This window comes from Microtus pennsylvanicus, chromosome 11 (genome assembly GCF_037038515.1).
Source record: "Microtus pennsylvanicus isolate mMicPen1 chromosome 11, mMicPen1.hap1, whole genome shotgun sequence".
NCBI classification, from domain to species: domain Eukaryota; kingdom Metazoa; phylum Chordata; class Mammalia; order Rodentia; family Cricetidae; genus Microtus; species Microtus pennsylvanicus.
The window spans coordinates 15,397,470-15,417,004 of record NC_134589.1 but is presented as its reverse complement, the minus strand read 5'-3'; the positions used below and the strand labels follow the sequence as shown (position 1 = coordinate 15,417,004).

Genomic DNA, 19,535 nt, shown 5'->3' with positions numbered 1-19,535 from the left:
TGTTTTTCTTAAAAAAAAAAAAAGCCCTTAGTTCTTCCAACTATAAGATGAAAATGGCCATGTCCGCCCACAAAATGTCCTCTTTAGCCAAAGTGTCCAAACCCTAAGTGGATAAAGAATCAAATAAATATAAACCGGGCCCAAAAAGATGAGACGTTTCTGACGGCCCCACACGTGACACTGCTTTAAGTTTTGAAGTGACTTCAACTCTGGCCCACACATCGGGTCTTTAAAAGGGTCCAATGCCCACAGCTTACTAGCAAACCAAAATACTGGCAGGAAGCCCCCTGCCTCCGAATACAAAGAAACCTTCGGGGCAGGTAAGCAGAGCCCAGCAGCTGGGAAAAAAAACAAAACAAACCAACCAACCAAAAACCAGCCGTACCCAATTCCCAGCTGCATTCGCTTCGTAAAGTCGCATTTTTAAAAACTTTCGAGCAAAGATTCAAAACTCCAGCCACCAGCCGCTTCTCCCGGCTTCGGGTGTCCTTCGAGGCCCCGGCGGCAGAGCAGGCGCCCACCTGTGGAGACGGCGGGGCAGGTGGGCAGCGTGCCCGGGGCTCGGGCCTTCGGGAGACAGTCCCGAGCCGTCGCGCGCGCGCGTCCGAGCCCCGGAGCCGCTGGCCGCCTCAGCCGCGCTGGCCCCGGAGGCGCCTGGGGAGGAGGACGCCTGTGTACTGCCGGCCGCCTCACCCCGCCGCCAAGCCTCCCGCTGTCGCCTCAACCGAGGCGCCCGGCCTCCCGGCGCTGCCGCCGCCGCCGCGGCCCGGCTAAGACGCCAGCCACTACGACCGCGCGACTCGCCTCCGGCCACAAGCCCGCCCGTCCCCGAGCCGCACTCCCCCGGTCACTCACCCTGGGGCTGGGCGGCGGTAGCAGCAGCGCCAGCAGGAGTAATAGCCACTGGGCCGGCATGGCGGGGATGCGGCCCTGGCTCCGGGCTCCGCCGGCCGGTTCTGGGGACGTAGTGGACAGAGGGCTGGGCGGGGGTGCCGCGACGACAGCGCAGCACAAGCGGAGGAACGGAGGACACGGAGCTGACTGGGCGACGGCGACACCCCCATTCCCGGCCCTATAAGTGCCTTGTGCTGCGGCTTCTTCCGGTCGGGGCGGGCTAAAGGGCGGTTCGGGGGGCGGAGCCTTTAGAAGGCGGAGTCACTGTCTGGATTGGGAGGAGCCTTCGATGGTTTGGGGGCGTGGTGGTCGTGAGAGGGTGAGGTTAGAACGAAACCGAGGCGGGGCTAGCTTCGGGCTGCCTTGCGTCCTTGGGCATCAGAGGCCAGAGAACCTTGGCTTTCGGTTTTTGTGGTCGCTGTGCTTTCGAATAGATAAACCTGTCCGCAGGAAAACTGACATCTGTCACCCCACCGGAGGCCCCACTCTCCCGACGAAGGACCCGCGTGGCACCAGGCTTGGTCTGGGAGAAGGGGCTGCCCAACAGCTCTCCATTTCCCTGCTACCAGCAACCACTTGCTAGGGTTGCCTAGGCGACCTTTGAAGCAAGGGTTTCAGCCGCTGCCCCGAGCCGAGCCGTTGCCTCACTGCAGAGGGTCCTCCAGCTGTGGCTAATCCAGCCCGAAGGTCTCATCCTTCTCTTGCCTTGCCCTCAGGAATTCCCCCCCAATTCATGTCCCGCAGCCATCCGTTCCCCTCGGTATGAACTACAGCCAAGTCATTCACCAAAAATTGTAAGAAGGAAATCATGTGGCTCCTTGTGCATATGTGTTTACGTGACCTTTGTAGATGTGGCCTGGTGAAGCTTGAGATGACATGTGTCACAATTCTTTAGAGAGGGTGTGGGTGGGCTGAGGACTCCAAGGTCTATTTAAGGGTTGTGGGTTATTAATCAGAATTAACGAGTCCTACAAGTTGTTTGGTCACTGGGTCCCAAGCTGCCCTCCACTGAGCTGGAAGAGGGAGGGCAGAACTTGTTTATAATAGGAAACACTAACATTCAGAGCACAAGGAAAAAGTAGCTTCGGTTTTATTCCAGTAGAAAAAGGGAGTCGCTGAGAGTGTACCTCAGTTGATAATGCTGGGCTACCTCTCCAGCACTGGAAAAACTGGGTGTGCTGGCCACGCCTGTGATCCCAGCACTCTGGAGGTGAACTGGAAAGTCAAAGTAATCCCTTGGCTAGATAGTGAGTTTGAGACTAGCCTGGGCTACATGGGACCACTGAGGGAGGGAAGCAGGGACAAATTCTCTAATTTTTCCCCATCTTGGTCCTTTGACAGCCTGTGGTAATTTTCAAGTTTTTGAGGAAAAATGTAATCCTAGAAAAAAACGGCAAAGAATTAGTGTATATGATTGTGTAGAAGGGGACACACTAAGTGTCCAGTCTGTGTGTACTTTGGGTCAACTCTGTCCAACTATAATACACATAACTGTCCCTAGGAAAACCAAATCCTGGAGTGAAAGTTACTATTCCCAACACACACACACACACACACCCGGGGCAATTCCCATCACACTGCAGAATAAAGCTTGGAGGGGGGAATCTTGGCAGTTTTGAAAGCAGCAGACACAATTTGAAGTGTTATCCACATGTCTCAATGCAAATAAGTCTGGGATTGGCGGGGGAGCACACTAGAGGCTCCAACCCTTCTGGGCATGGTGGTCCAGGCAGCGTGGAACACTGGAGCCCTGAACTGGGGAGGAACTCTTCAATGACTGATTACATGTCCAGACTGCAAGCTGACAGCAGGACATTTAAGACCCATATGCTCGGGTTTCCAAATAAAAAAGCTTGGAGCCAGTGAGATGGCTCGCACTCAGCAGATAAAAATGCTTGATGTACAAGTCTGATGACCTGACTTTGATCCCCACAACTGCTGGTGAAATGAGAGATGAACCTCTCGGAAGTTGCCGCCTGACCCCTACCTGTGCATTGTAGCACATTCGAACCCACACTCATACTCACATCACACAGTACACACTCATACTCACATCACACAGTACACACTCATACTCACATTACACAGTACACACTCATACTCACATCACACAGTACACACTCACACATCACAGTACACACACATCACAGTACACACTCATACTCACACAGTACACACTCATACTCACATCACACAGTACACACTCATACATCACACAGTACACACTCATACTCACATCACACAGTACACACTCATACTCACATCACACAGTACACACTCATACTCACATCACACAGTACACACTCACACATCACAGTACACACTCACACATCACAGTACACACTCACACATCACAGTACACACTCATACATCACACAGTACACACTCATACATCACACAGTACACACTCATACTCACATCACACAGTACACACTCACACATCACAGTACACACTCACACATCACAGTACACACTCACACATCACAGTACACACTCATACATCACACAGTACACACTCATACATCACACAGTACACACTCACACATCACACAGTACACACTCATACTCACATCACACAGTACACACTCATACATCACACAGTACACACTCACACATCACACAGTACACACTCATACTCACATCACACAGTACACACTCACACATCACACAGTACACACTCATACATCACACAGTACACACTCACACATCACACAGTACACACTCATACATCACACAGTACACACTCACACATCACACAGTACACACTCATACATCACACAGTACACACTCATACTCACATCACACAGTACACACTCATACTCACATCACACAGTACACACTCATACTCACATCACACAGTACACACTCATACATCACACAGTACACACTCATACTCACATCACACAGTACACACTCATACTCACATCACACAGTACACACTCATACTCACATCACACAGTACACACTCATACTCACATCACACAGTACACACTCATACATCACACAGTACACACTCACACATCACACAGTACACACTCATACTCACATCACACAGTACACACTCACACATCACACAGTACACACTCATACTCACATCACACAGTACACACTCATACATCACACAGTACACACTCATACTCACATCACACAGTACACACTCATACATCACACTACACACTCATACTCACATCACACAGTACACACTCATACTCACATCACACAGTACACACTCATACATCACACTACACACTCATACTCACATCACACAGTACACACTCATACTCACATCACACAGTACACACTCATACATCACACTACACACTCATACTCACATCACACAGTACACACTCATACTCACATCACACAGTACACACTCATACATCACACAGTACACACTCATACTCACATCACACAGTACACACTCATACTCACATCACACAGTACACACTCACACATCACAGTACACACTCACACATCACAGTACACACTCACACATCACAGTACACACTCATACATCACACAGTACACACTCATACATCACACAGTACACACTCACACATCACACAGTACACACTCATACTCACATCACACAGTACACACTCATACATCACACAGTACACACTCACACATCACACAGTACACACTCATACTCATATCACACAGTACACACTCATACTCACATCACACAGTACACACTCATACTCACATCACACAGTACACACTCATACATCACACTACACACTCATACTCACATCACACAGTACACACTCATACTCACATCACACAGTACACACTCACACATCACACAGTACACACTCATACTCACATCACACAGTACACACTCATACTCACATCACACAGTACACACTCATACTCACATCACACAGTACACACTCACACATCACAGTACACACTCATACTCACATCACACAGTACACACTCATACTCACATCACACAGTACACACTCATACATCACACAGTACACACTCATACTCACATCACACAGTACACACTCATACTCACATCACACAGTACACACTCACACATCACAGTACACACACATCACAGTACACACTCATACTCACACAGTACACACTCATACTCACATCACACAGTACACACTCATACTCACATCACACAGTACACACTCATACTCACATCACACAGTACACACTCATACTCACATCACACAGTACACACTCATACTCACACATCACACAGTACACACTCATACATCACACAGTACACACTCATACATCACACAGTACACACTCATACTCACATCACACAGTACACACTCATACTCACATCACACAGTACACACTCATACATCACACAGTACACACTCATACTCACATCACACAGTACACACTCATACTCACATCACACAGTACACACTCATACTCACACAGTACACACTCACACATCACAGTACACACACATCACAGTACACACTCATACTCACATCACACAGTACACACTCATACTCACATCACACAGTACACACTCATACTCACATCACACAGTAAGAAACTTCTTTAAGTTTTGTTTTTTAAGCTCGATTGAAAGAACTGCTTTGGGGCTGGAAATGGTTTAGCACTTCAACCTCTGCTCTCCCAGAGGATTCGAGGCCAATTCCCATCACCCCTATCAGGGCATCTGACACCCCCGGCTTCTGTGGGCATCTGTACTTGTGTACACACAGACACATATAAAAACTGCTTTCATATTCCTTCTCCTGTACATTTCCTCCAACATAATAAATCTAGGGGCTGGAGCTGGGGTGATGGAACAGAACTGTTACGCTAGCATTCAGGAGGGAGGCTAGAGGGCTAGAAGTTCAAGGCCAACTTCGACTGCATAGTCAGTGTGATGCCAGTCTGGTCTACATGAACCACTACCTTAAAACAGAAAGTGTGTGTGAGGGGGGAGGTCTGTACTGGAACGCTTTGACAATTCAAAAATGTCACAGTGACCCTATAAAGGTAGCAGATGGAGCACAAAAAGAAAGGGTGACCTCAATCTGACTCATAAATCAGTTTTAAAGATTCCGAAACAAACAGGAACTGTCCACGGAACATGAGCCAGGTAGGAATATTTATCTTGTCCTGAGGCTTTGATTGCCCTGCCACACGTTCTCTCGAAATCTCCGCGCCACCGAACTGTCCTTAGGCTTAAGCAGCCGACACGCCTGTGCACTTCTCCACTGACTGCCAAGCGCTGGTGTTTGATTTATGGCCGAGTTGCCAGAATCTTGCTCCACAGTCACATGCAGCCTGAAAAAACCTTTTTATTTATGTTCAATCAAAAGCTGGCATCACTGAAATATGAAAACTGAAATATATTAGGGCTTCTCTGAAATAGACCTGTCCATGTAAAGTCCAGAAAATAGACAGTAAACAATCCTTCTGGGGTCTTATTAAATGATTCCCATTTAAAAGGTCAAGATGAGCCGGGCGGTGGTGGCGCACGCCTTTAATCCCAGCACTCGGGAGGCAGAGGCAGGCGGATCTCTGTGAGTTCGAGACCAGCCTGGTCTACAAGAGCTAGTTCCAGGGCAGGCTCCAAAACCATAGAGAAACCCTGTCTCGAAAAACCAAAAAAAAAAAAAAAAAAGGTCAAGATGAGATGGATCAAGAGGTATAGGCACTTGGCTGTCAAGCCTGACCTCCAGAGTTCAATCCTCAGAATCCACATGGTGAGAAGAAAAATCTGACTCCCAAAAGTTGTCCTCTTGCCTCCAGATGCACACTGTGGCATGCATGCCCACACAAGTACACACACACAAATTAATACAATTTTAGAATATTTAAAGGTCAAGGTTAGAGTCTTAATTCAAAAATAGGCCACCATGGACAAGTGTACAATACACACATACACACACACACACACACACACACTCATATATGCACACAGTAGATTCTACAAGGTTGGCAGAAGACTTAGGTATATCTGGGGAAGTGAGAAGAAGTGAATTAATCAAATATTATTTTTATTGGAGGGCTTCTAAAAAATACCTATTTCCAACACCTTTCGTGCTTCCTTCCTTACTGAGTCAGCATATGTAGGGCGGAGTCTAGAAATCTGTGTATTTCACGCTTTCCACAGTGACTGGAGCAGCAGAGAGATCTGGCCAGCTCACTACAGATAGCCAGGGCTAAAGCTCACGGACAGAGAATCCTTGCTGCTTATTTTAGCAAATGCCGCCCTCTAGAGGAAGAAGCTTTGACGCAGATTTGGGGGAGTGTTTTGGGTTTGTTTTTTTTTTTAATGTGTGTGGGGTTCTGATTTGCTTTTTTTTTTTTTTTTTTTTTTTTTTGAGACATGGCTACTCGCTCTTTAGACCAGGCTGGCCTCAAACTCACAGAGATCCACTTGCCTCTGCCTCCTGAGTGCTGGGATTAAAGGTGTGCGCTACCTCTGCTCTACCCAAATCAATTTTTTTAAATCGACATCCAAGCTCTAGTCTGGACAGACTTAAATTGACAGTGCTTGTAGGGTAGCAACGGGTTAAATAAAATGATGTAGCAAGCAAAAGATGTGTCTCCTTCCTCTTGTAAGGTTTAAAGAAAATTAAAAGCTGCTGTTGTTGGGTGTGGCTTGCTCTGGTGGCTCCTCTTGCAGGGTAACAGAACTGAAAAGGGTGATGCCTCTCGTTCTAAGCACTGCTGTTTACCACAAGATGATATCCAGTGTCTTTGTACTTTCTCAGACTGCAAAAGCTGGCGCACTCTCCTGGTCATTCTGCCCACTCTCTCGGCCTGCTGCCTCTTTCTTCTGTGTTGGGGGGGTCAGTCCTTAAGGGTATACCAGGCAAATACTCCACCACCAAGCTACCTCCGCATCTCATCGATGCTGCCACTGCTTACTATTTGCTATTATTCGGAAATGTGCAAACACCTGCCTTTAGGGTCACCTTGCGCAATAGTTCTACCAGTTAGGTATTAATTAGACATATTTTATTGAGGGTACATTAAGCCTGGGCACGGAGGCACAGGCGTGTAATCCCATCATTTGCGTGGCCAAGGCAGGAGGACAGCTGAGAGTTCGAGGCCAACCTAGATAAATTCAAGGTCAGCCTGGGCCACGGAGCAAATACAGAAGATACACTAAAATCTGGAAAGGCCAACAGCCCAGTAAGCAACACAGCTAAAAAAGGGTGTGGTGGCTCATCCCTATACCCCAATACTCGGGGAGGGTGAGACAGGAAGATCAGGAGTCCAGTTCGGGCCATATGAAACTCTACTTCAAAAACAACCAAACAAACTGGGAAATAGTGATCCAGGTCTTTAATACCAACACTCAAGAGACAGAGGCAAGAGGACCTACCTCTGTGTGGCTAGTGTGGTTTACAGAGTGTGTTCCAGAACAGTCAGAACTACATCATGAGACCTGCCTCAAAAAAAAAAAAAAACCAACAAAACAGAAAACAAAGCAAAAATTAAACAAACCCTAAAATCAAACAAGAACCCAGATATTTACTTAATTTCAGAGCTTAGTTATGATGGAAGCTATACCTAGTTCTATTTCTTCTATTTCAGCTGGGGTTTTTTTGGTTTTGTTTTGTTTTTGAGACAAGGTTTCTGTGGTGTAACAGCCCTAGCTGTCCTGGAACTGGAACTAACTCTGTAGAGCAGGCTGGCCTCAAACTCACAGAGATCCTCCTGCCTCTACCTCCCAAGTGCTGGGATTAAAGGCATGTACCACCACTGCATCGTTTTTTTAAAATTGTATTTAGTTATAGGGATGTTTGCATGCCTCTTTTGGATGGCAGAGGATAACTGGCAGAAGTCAGTTTCCCCCTTCTACCTTGTGAGCTCTGGGGATTGAACCCAGGTCATCAATCTTGGCAGAAAGCACCTTTGCCTGATGACCCATCTCACTACTTGCTGTTCTTGTCCCATGCCCATAGTATTATGACAATGTCCTGTTATATGTGCTGTAACTGTAGCTACAAGCCAGTGGCCCAAGCTGGCAATTCCTGGAATATCAACCATATTCCCTCTATATTTGGGAGGTTTGACTTCAGGAGACCCTACATCTACAGACACTAAAATCCCATTCAAATCCCTTCTATATTCATAAAAGGGGACCACGTTTGCATGTGTCTGTGCATAGCCTCCTGATAGCCTCCTATATACTTCTTAAAATGTATTATGCATACAGTTTTCTACCTCCAGGCGTGCCTACAATTCAGGCTAGAAGAAGGCATTATAGATGGTTATGAGGGAATTGAACTCATGACCTCTGAAAGAACAGCCAGTGCTCTTAACCTCTGAGCTATCTCTCCAGCCCTCCCCCAATGTACTCTAAGACCTAAATTATTCCTATGTAACCTGTGATACCTAATGGACAGCATGGAGCGTTGCCTGGGAAACCATGAAAAAATAGCTTGTATATTCAACACAGCTGCATTTTTAAAAACCTCAAATAATTCTGACCTGTGGTTGGCTGAGTCCACAGATGTGGAACCCACTGAGACTGAAAGCAACCCACACTAAGAGCAGATACAGGTTTGCACAAACGTGGTGACGATGAGCTTTGTCTGAAACTGTAGTCGAAGTCTGCCCATCTCCTCTTGGGGTTATGCAAAAGAATGTAAAAAGATAGCAGCCAGCTGGCTGAGGATGCCGGCTGGGCCCGGCTTCCTGGAGGGGTAGCTTAGACTAATCCTAACTGGCTGTTTGCTCACTTGCTTCTGAGTAGTTGTGTTCCACACCCGTCTGTGCCAAGGCTATGATGCCACGGCGGGGTATTATAACATATAGCCACCTCAGGTCCAATGCAGCGCCAGTACGGAAATGGCCGCGCTCTCGCTCTCAAAACACCTCCATTTCCTCACTGCCCAGTCCTCCCAGCCCCTGGATAGCTGGCCTAATTCCACAGAACTCTTTGGAAACTTCTCTTGGATGGCTCATAAACATCCTTCTTCTAGTAAAGTCTCTGCTGAGGTCTGTTTTCGTACCGTTTTCCTGTGGGCCGCTGTTTCATTCCAGACTGCTCGAGTTTGTGAACATTTCCTTCTCAGATATGGTCATTTCCTGGCTTTCCTCCAGGCTCCCTGCTGTCTTCCTTTCTTTGAGACTGCGGGCACCCACACATATGGCACCCCCCCATACATCACATAGAAAAAAATAATAAATCTTATCAAAAAAATTTAAGACCTTAGCTGATTGTTATTATTTTAGACAGTTTCTAGCTGGGGCTGGCCCAGATTCCATTTGGAGCAAAGGATGCTCTTGAACTTCTGTTTCTCCTGTTCCCGCCTCCTGGCTTGCACTACCTCAGCAGGTTTCTTCAGTGTTGGGGATGGGACCCAGGACTTTGTGTCATTCATAATTTCCCCAGAATGGAAGCGGTCCAAATGTTCACCACCTATGGTAAACAAAAGCTGGCTGGCACAGGGCTGAGGAGAGCGCTCAGTGGGTAAGCACCTGATGCTTACATTTGAGGACGCAAGTTCCGATTCCCAGAGGCCGCGTAAAGCTGGCCATATGTTACATGTCTGTGATCGCTGCGCCTGTGTTGAGATGGGAGGCTGAGGAAAGACAGTCCTCACAAGCCGTCAGCCAGCTCGCCCGTCGCACAAAGCAGCAGATGAGAGACCGTGTCTCAGACGGGATGGAAGACGAGGAATGGCAGCTGAAGTTGCTCTCTCATCTGTGTGCCGTGGCATGAGCTTTTACATACGTGGTCTCTCTCTTTCCTGTACCACCCCCTCACACACAGAAATAAAAACAAACCAAAAAGTGATATATCTACTTAGTGAAATACTATTTGCCAATCAAAGCGGATGGAATGCCGATATGTAGAACAAGATCATAATCTTGAAAATGTTAAGTAAAAGAAGCCAGTCTTAAAGGTCCGTATTGTTACCATCGCGTTCACATAAAAGGCTCAAGTGGATTGAGACTGTAAGTGGTTGCTTAGGGCTGGTGAAGAGGGTGAGGAAATTGGGACATAATGACCAGGGCTGCTCTGGGCTAATGAAGATATTCACAAGTTAATAGTGGTAATGACGCCCAACTTTGCTAATATAGCAAAGCCACTGGATTACTCTAAGTGGAGAGGCTATATGTGGTATGCAAGTTATTTTTCAGTCAAGTTATTAAAATATGTAAATGGTCTGCATATACCAGCTAAAAAGCAGACCTGGGGGCTGGAGAAATGGCTCAATGGTTGAGAGAAGCTACTGGGTTCAATGGCTAATTGAGAACCTGGGTTCAATTCCCAGTGACTACATAGAAACTAACAACAGTCTGTAACTCCAGTCAGGGGATCCAACACCTTCTTCTGGCTTCTGTGCACAGCTTCTGGGCACAGCACACAGGTGGTCCACAGATATACATGTAGACAAAACAACCACACACAAAAATAAATCTTTTTTTAAAGGTAGACATGTCAAACTAAAACAAACAAAAAAACTCTCAAAACTTCAAGACTCAATTATAAGATGTTTACGGATATTAAATTCAAATGTAAATATGAAGGGCTGAAAGCTAAAAATGAGAGAAAGACAGGACCTTACAAAATTACCCTACGGGGGGGCTGGAGAGATGGCTCAGAGGTTAAGAGCACTGGCTGTTCTTCCAGAGGTCCCGAGTTCAATTCCCAGCAACCACATGGTGGCTGACAACCATCTGTACTGAGATCTGGCGCACTCCTCTGGCGTGTGGGCATACATCGAGGCAGAATGTTGTATACATAATAAATAAATAAATCTTTAAAAAAAAAGAAAAGAAAAAAATTACCCTAAGGACAGCAGTTCAGGTAATGGCAGCACACACCTGCAACCCCAGCGCTAGAGAGGCTGATGTAGGAGGTCACCATGGGCTACACAGAGAACTCGAGACTGGCCTGGGCTATAAAACAAGGGCGTATCTTTGTGTGTGTGTGTGTGTGTGTGTGTGTGTGTGTGTGTGTGTGTGTGTGTGTGTGGCTAGGAAGGTTATGCTGATAACAGACAAGTTAGCTTTGAAGTAACAGGGACATTTCACAATGATGAAAGAACTTACTTAGGAATAAAATCTAACAATCCTAAATGTGTAAATACCTTAAAGTTGAACTTGAAAACAAAGCCAGGCCCAACACTACTGATCATTAACAACAAAACAAAACACATATTAGATTTCAATATCCTCTAGTTTGCTGACAGAAGAGAAACCAGAGTTATAAAACAGGATTGTTCAGTCTCTACACTATTGACATTTGGGGGCCAGGCTTAATTTTTTTTAAAACATTTATTTATTTATTATGTATACAATATTCTGTCTGCATGTCTGAAGGCCAGAAGAGGGCACCAGACCTCATTACAGATGGTTGTGAGCCACCATGTGGTTGCCGGGAATTGAACTCAGAACCTTGGGAAGAGCAGGCAATGCTCTTAACCACTGAGCCATCTCTCCAGTCCCCGGCCAGGCTTATTTTAAAATAATATTTTCTCTTCAATTGGTCAGATAATCCTGGGTCGCAGAGGCAGTCCGGTGCATTGTGGATGTTCAGTGGCCACTCTGGTCTCTACTTGAATTCATTCCCTAGGGATGCTACAAGAAGTGCTCAAGACCAGATGCTTTACAACAGTCTCAAATGCTTCAGTGAGTAGAGCTGCGTGTCACACAAGCCTGGTGACTTCAGCATGACCCACGGAACCATAGGTTTTAGCTTCTGCTCTGCTGCTGTGAAGAGACACCAGGACCAAAGCAATTCTTATAAAATAAAACACTTAATTGGGGCTTGCTGGCAGTTGGAGAGGGCTATTAGTCCATGCCCATCACGGCAGGAAGCAGACAGGAGTGGCCCTGGAGCAGAGAGCTTTATAGCCTCATCCATGGGCAGCAGGGAGAGTGAGAGGGGGAAGAGGGAGAGGTAGAGAGAGAGAGGGGCCAAACTGCCCCACTGCTGGAGATTCACCCCTGTTGGAGATGTGGCTAACACCACCAATGCCTTGGTCTACAAGCTAGTTGTGGGCCCCTTCTACCCTGTACCAGGGTTGGTCCAAATGATCAGTGAACTGTGGAAAGAGACGGCATGCCCCTTCCAAGACTGGACATTTTACAGTTCTATTCTTCCTTCCCTCTGTCGGTCCCTCTACCCTCTTACTCTAAGGGAAGCAGCAGGCCAGCTTCAAGCTATGAGCAGTGCTAGAGAGACCCATGCAGTAAGGAACTGAGGCTATCTGCCCACCGCAGAGTGAGGCTGGAGTAGATCATCCAATCCCAACAAGCCTGTAGGCAAGGCTGGCCATCTGATGGAAACCAGGACTACCTAACCAAGGCTCCCCAGGTTTCTTACCCTACTCACCAGTGTGGAGGCTAGGAGAGGGCATCAGATCCTCTGGAAGTGGAGTTACAGGCAGTTGCCAGCTGCTTGACATGGGTGCTGAGAACTCAACAGAACCCATGTGTAACCACTGGGCTATCTCTCCAGCCCCTATGTTTTTACGAGGTAGGTTCTCAGGTAGCCCAGCCTGGCCTTGAACTCTATAACTGAAGCTGATCTTAGATTTCTGATCCTCCCACCCCCATAGTTCAAGGGTTGGTTTTGTGAATGTGTACCACTGCACCCAGATAATATCACTCTTCTCAATAGCCCACGAGTGAAAGAGAAAAATCACAAGGAAACTTGGAAAACATTTTGAGTCAAATATTAATGAAAACAAAATATAATCTGTGGGATGCCTCTAGAGCAATCCTCAGTGTGAAAGTGTAGTTTAAGGTGTTGTTAGAAAAAGAACAAAGGTCTCCATTAATAATCTAAGACTCTATTTTAAGAAACAAGTCAGGCTGGGCTGGAGAAATGGCTCAGAGGTTAATAGCACTGGCTGCTCTTCCAGAGATCCCAAGTTTGAGTCCCAGTAACGACCTGGTGACTGACAACCATTTATAATGGAATCTGGGGGCTGGAGAGATGGCTCAGCGGTTAAGAGCATCGCCTGCTCTTCCAAAGGTCCCGAGTTCAATTTCCAGCAACCACATGGTAGCTCACAACCATCTGTAATTAGGTCTGGTGCCCTCTTCTGGCCTGCAGGCAGAACACTGTATGCTTAATAAATAAATAAAAAATAAATCTAAAAAAGGAAGAAAGAAAAGAAACTAGGCACCTTTAATCTCAGCACTTGGGAGGCAGAGGCAGGTGGTGGATCCTTTAAGTTTGAGGCCATCCTGGACTACAGAGTGAGTTCCGGAACAGCCAGGACTACATAGAGAAACCCTACCTTGAAAAACCAAAAGAAAAGAAAAAGAAACTAGAAGAGCCAGGGGGTTGGTACATAGCTGTAATTATAACTAACTCCTCAGAGTTCAAAAGACAACGACAATAAGAAGCAGAGAATATCAATACAGCCCAAAATGATAAATCTCCTAGATGGGGTGGCACACACTCCTGATTCCCAGCTATTGAGAGGCTGAGGCAAGATTATGAGTTCAGGACCAGTTTGTCCACTCAAGATCCTTTCTGAAGAAGAAAGGGTCAGGAGAGAAGACTCAGCCAGCAAAGATCTTTAGAAACTTCCAAACATCACGTCTGTCAGAGGACTACTGTGCTTTGTTAAGTATCTTTTGATTGTATAGACAACATAATTAGCTTATGTTTACCCATTAAAGAACCTTTGCGTAAGGGAATAATGCTGTTATTTACAATTATGTATGAGTTCTTATGTACGCGCAAGTTTTAATTTGTCTTGAGTACATTTCCCGGGGATTAACGGATCACATGGCAAGTGGAAATTTATAAGAAATTATCCAATTCCTTTTCCAAAATGGCTATCCCATTCTGTACTGTCAAATATAAGCAAAGGCAGCCGAGCTCCGTCGCTCTGTATCCTCACCAGCTTTGGTGTCAACGACAATACACACGTTTCCAACCAAACACACAGTATACAACATTTTAAACTGGGGTTTAAACCTCTCAAATGCTGGGATTACGGGTGAGTCATCACGCCGGGCTGTCGGAGGACAGTCAGGAACTGAAGACCCAATTCATCACAAAATTAGGATTCGTTCACAGATACAGTCTAAGTTCCTTCTACCGTCCGGGTCCTTTGAACCCAGGGGCATTTGGCTCATTCTCCCACCGTCAGCCTGGCTGTTGAGACAGAATACCTTAAACACATTACGTTTTTACTTGTCTCGATCTGCTTATTGCTAAAGTATGCACTAATTCCAGACCCCGAACTGAACAGCAGAATAAAAATCCGGAAGCGACAAACTGGCTTGCAAACTGCCAGTTTCTTCCCAGCTCTATGGTTGGAGTGTGACCTTTCTACACTCTGGCGGACTCAGAAGGCGTGACCAATGAGCCGATCGCTCTTGCGAACGTGACAAGAGAACGGGCTTCCTTGGCTTCCTATTGGTCGGTATCGAAAAAGCCCGCCTAACAGCTTCCGGAAGCTGTCTTTAAGTTAAGGTCTCGCGACCATTTCTGCCTTTTAGCGACGGCAGACCTGCGAGGTAAGGTGTTTTTATCGTGGTCTTCGAGGCAGCACCGTTCGTGGGTGGGCGGCCGGCGATGATTACACTCCATATAAATCACGCGTTAGACTGCTGATTCCGGTGATGCGAATCCTAGTCTGAGCCGACTGCGGCGGCAGCGAGACATGGGCGGGCCCGGCCAACTTCCACTTTCTGATCCTTCGCTTCTCTTTCAGCTCTGCCCAGTGGAGGACAGCAGACAGCCTGGAACTCTCCAGCCTTTCCTCCCCAAGCCTCTGAATAAAGTGCTTTGACTCCGACCGCTGGTGTCCGTGTGTCACTGCTCCCCTTCCCCCACGCGCTGCCTTTGAGCCCCCGGCGCTCCTCCACGTGGCGCCAGGGTTACGCTGCAGCGCCATATCATTGCTAGCGCATAACTGGGGCTGCCTGCCCATCGCGGGCGGTCCTTTTAACTGCTAGCTACAGATCGAGTCCAGCCTACCACAGGCCTTTTTGGAGTTGTGATAAGGCAGTTCGCGGGCGGTGTACACAGCGTGGCCTAATCTTTGGCCCAAGTAAGGGCTCAGTGACAATTGAGATAGACCAGCCTATGGTAAAGTGGAATGGCAAGAGGGAAAATTAGGTTAGACCTGGAGGTGTACAGTCATTTGTTGTATATAGGTCTTGAGGTGCCTGAAATCTGGCGGAGGATGGGGGGGGTAACCGCAAAGTAATTGAGGCCATTAGAGATCAGTGTTTGACTAGCAAATATACCAGAGACTGCGAGTACTACCGGGCTGGTAAAACCAACATGTATGCACTAATCGGAGAAAACGCGTTTGAATAACTGAAGTCACTCAACTTGGGGTGGTACCGAGAACTTATGGTCCCATCATTAATAAGGATATAACGTTCTATCTAAACTGATTAGTTTGGTATTTTGACAGGCAAAGCCCTGAACCTTTAGGTAAATTGTCATTGTAGTTTATTAGTGTGCAATTATAGTCATGGGGTTGTGTTGGCGTCGATGACTAAATGAAAAGCACGTGTCAGCCGAAGAACCTTTACAACTAAAAAGCGGCTGAGAACGGAATAACAGTAAGCCCCAGTTAGGGGTCACCAAAGTCCCCGGGGTCAGTCAGCCAGCAAGGTGCTAATGGGAACTGGGAGAGTAAGGCAGATAGCATCTTGCTAGATGAGACCAGTTGTAGAAAGCCTGTCCCAAGGTCAGTTTTCCTAGAAAACAAGATTGTTTTCCTAAAAAACAAATTAGTCGCTCGCCTATACCCCCTTAATCCTCCCACAAGTATAAGCTGATAATTGAGTTGCATTCCCACTTCAACAGCTGGGGGAAGTGTGGATAAGACTAGCCCAAGGGTCCACGTGCTCTGCATTCCCTTTATGGGCTTCTCCAGAAATAACCAATACTTATCTGGTGTTTGACATGAGATATTTATTTTGTGAAACAGATTGTAAGTCCCCATATAGTAGTAAGTGCGACAGGGTACAGTCGTGTAGTGCTTCTATCTAGTCTCACCTTCAGTAACTACTGCACAGGAAAAAAGACATTTGGACTCTGCAGGTGAATTGGCCTACACAATAATTAGGGCAGTACAGACTGGAATGGTCAAATTTGTCATGTTTTAATGGGATGATTAAAATAATCAAAGGTTCAAATATATTCTTTAATATATTAATTTCTTTTTAAAGTCATCTTCAGGCAAGGTGCTGTTTAAAAAAAAAACACTATTTAGCTTTGTCCACAGACATTAAATTATCAAAAGTTACCCAAGGTAATTTTGACATTGGATGCAGCTTTAAACAAACAAAATTGTATTAGGTTTTCTCAAAGCAAATTAGAGCTTCCAGATTTGTAAACTAAACATTCTGACACAAATGCACAAACTTAAGTTGGCAACATTAAAAAAAGTCACAGTGCACGTGGAGATGTAGTGCTTGACGCTGACCAGAAAGGAAAGAACAGTCCTCCTTTGGCCTTCAGAGAAGGGGACTGCCCGCAAACCTCCCAAACCAGTTAGATGAATAAGGCCCTCCGTCCTACATGAGGCTTCTAGGAGCACACAGAAAAACCAGAAAAGGACAGCTTGGCTCTGGCTTTCTGGCCCATCCTATCAGTACCAGGGAGGAACAATCAGTCACTGTGCAGTGTTTGACATTGTCACATATGCTCATGTCTCTAGAAAATAATCAGGATTGGTTAGAAGCAAGGTGATTGTACCTCATTTGGGATGGTTTGATGTCATGGCTTTGCCTGATGGAACCCACTGTCCCCACCCCAGCTGAAAGTGTTTGTTTGTGGGTGTGTGTGTCCTATGGCTACTTGCTTCCAAAATGTACAATTTAATATTGAAAAAAAGTTGCTATGCCAAACTTTACCACCGATGAAATGGCTCACAAAACCACACCCCACACAGGTTACCACAATGACATTCTCCAAGTGTGGAGGGCTGCAATCATGCGTACAAAGTGTAGAGTGGAAAAATGTTCCATTGTGCACCAGCTGCCTGAGGAAAAGCTCTGGAGGAGACAAGAGGCGAGGGGAAGCCTTCCAGTTGTCAGCTTTGCTCCAAATGTGCTCATTTGCTGCCACAAAACCTGCTAGGTTTAAAAAAAAAAAAGCAAGCCACGGTGTTAGTCAACTATAACTTCTGGCTCCACCACGATGGTTCTTCCAGTCTCCTCTGCCAGTTACAGCTTTACAACAGACAAACCAGACACTGGTCACTGGATGCAGGGAGCGGCACCTCAGTGGAATGGGCACCGCAGGCAGAGGGCAGAAGCAGTCCTTAAGAGACTGGCTGTGGACCAGCAAAGGCCAGCCCCACAGCACAGATGGCAGCCACAAATCTCATCCCTCGAGCTAGGTCTCATAATACTGGGAATGTCCCATTTTCATTCAATCACAGCTGGTCGGAAGCCTCCACAGGGGGGTCTTTCATGAAGCAGGAAGTGGAGCGAGGGTCCATGGCCGAGTGCATTATAGGGATATAAACATCATCCATGTTTGGCATGACAAAAACTTTCTGTAGGGAAATATTAAAGAACAGTCATATGTCAGGAGATCGCCTCCTTTCATATAGGAAATGCTTTCCTATACATTCCAAACAAGTTCTACCATGATACCTACTATGTATGTATGTGTCTTCAATTTCATCCAACCTTATTTTTTGAGACAAAAGTCTTTCACTGAACTTAGAGCTCATCAATGTGACCAGACTGGCTGGTTGGAGAGTCTACCAGCCCTGGGATTTATATGGATGCTGGAGATTTTAACTCAGACCCTCAGGCTTGAGCAGCAAGTTTACTCAATGGTCGGCTCTTCCATACATGAACTCAAGAGTCAAAGAGCAACACTAGAGCACAAATACAGGAAGAACTTGGTGTGTCCACTTTGATGCACAAGCCCTCAGTTTCATATGTATACATTAACTACGCAAGAAACATTCAACAATGTTAATGCAGTTGTTTCAAAATCATTGTGTCGAGGACATATTCCAAGTGAATTCATTCTTTTAAACCTCTGCACAAATACAAGCTGAGTTTTCCACATCAAAACCATGTAGAGCTACATATGAAAAGAAATCCTAATATGATTGTTCTTTGCACATTGTTTATAACTGTGTGTGTGGATTCTGATGATGTATTTGATCTTCAGCAATACTCTTAGAGAAACAAGAAAGCACATGGTACCACAGCAGGGTCCAGGGATGTCAGAAAAATGAAAAACCTAGCCGGGCTATGGTGGCACACGCCTTTAATCCCAGCATTCAGGAGGCAGAGGCAGGCGGATCTCTGGGAGTTCGAGACCAGCCTGGTGTACAGAGCTAGTTCCAGGACAGGCTCCAAAGCTACTAGACCAGGCTGACCTCAAACTCACAGAGATCCGCCTGTTCCTGCCTCCCAAGTGCTGGGATTAAAGGCGTGTGCCACCACCGCCCGGCCAGCAGTAATAGTTTTTAAAAGGAAAGAATTTAAGGGCGAGTAGGATGGTTAAGGAGGTACAGGGGCTTGCTGTCCAAGTCTGATGACCTGAATTTAACCACTGACACCATGTGGTGGAAAGAGAGCTGACTGCAGGCTGAGCTCTGACCTCCACACAGAAAACTTTGAGTGGGACTTGTGGAGATACCTCCCTCACTCAGTGAAGTACTTTCCCTGCAGCATGAGGACCTGAGTCTGGTCACCAGAACCTAAGCAGAAGCTGGGCAATC

The 19,535-nt window shown here is 46.4% G+C and overlaps 2 protein-coding genes, 1 long non-coding RNA gene and 2 other non-coding genes across 6 annotated transcripts in view; 3 read left to right on the top strand and 2 right to left on the bottom strand.

Annotated features, from left to right (window-relative positions):
- Positions 1-1,075, bottom strand: part of Ern1 (endoplasmic reticulum to nucleus signaling 1) — a 91,067-nt gene extending 89,992 nt beyond the window's left edge. Inside the window, exon 1 of the mRNA XM_075990343.1 lies at positions 856-1,075. Within this exon, the coding sequence (XP_075846458.1) occupies positions 856-915 (60 nt within the window). The 5' untranslated portion in view covers positions 916-1,075. The remainder of the gene's footprint in view (positions 1-855) is intronic.
- A 14,211-nt stretch (positions 1,076-15,286) lies between these two features.
- On the top strand, positions 15,287-15,623 carry LOC142859862 (uncharacterized). Its single transcript, XR_012912266.1, has 2 exons — positions 15,287-15,342; positions 15,540-15,623. It is a non-coding gene; the product is annotated as an uncharacterized LOC142859862 (long non-coding RNA).
- On the top strand, positions 15,398-15,467 carry LOC142832049 (small nucleolar RNA SNORD104). The gene has a single exon (XR_012907142.1). It is a non-coding gene; the product is annotated as a small nucleolar RNA SNORD104 (small nucleolar RNA).
- Positions 15,624-15,661: 38 nt separating the features above from the next.
- LOC142832070 (small nucleolar RNA SNORA76) lies at positions 15,662-15,791 on the top strand. Its single transcript, XR_012907161.1, has one exon. It is a non-coding gene; the product is annotated as a small nucleolar RNA SNORA76 (small nucleolar RNA).
- A 1,131-nt stretch (positions 15,792-16,922) lies between these two features.
- The window catches only part of Tex2 (testis expressed 2), a 119,985-nt gene continuing 117,372 nt past the window's right edge, over positions 16,923-19,535 (bottom strand). For both annotated transcript variants that reach the window (XM_075990341.1, XM_075990342.1), the window contains exon 12: positions 16,923-18,347. In XM_075990341.1, the coding sequence (XP_075846456.1) occupies positions 18,225-18,347 (123 nt within the window). In that variant the 3' untranslated portion in view covers positions 16,923-18,224. The remainder of the gene's footprint in view (positions 18,348-19,535) is intronic.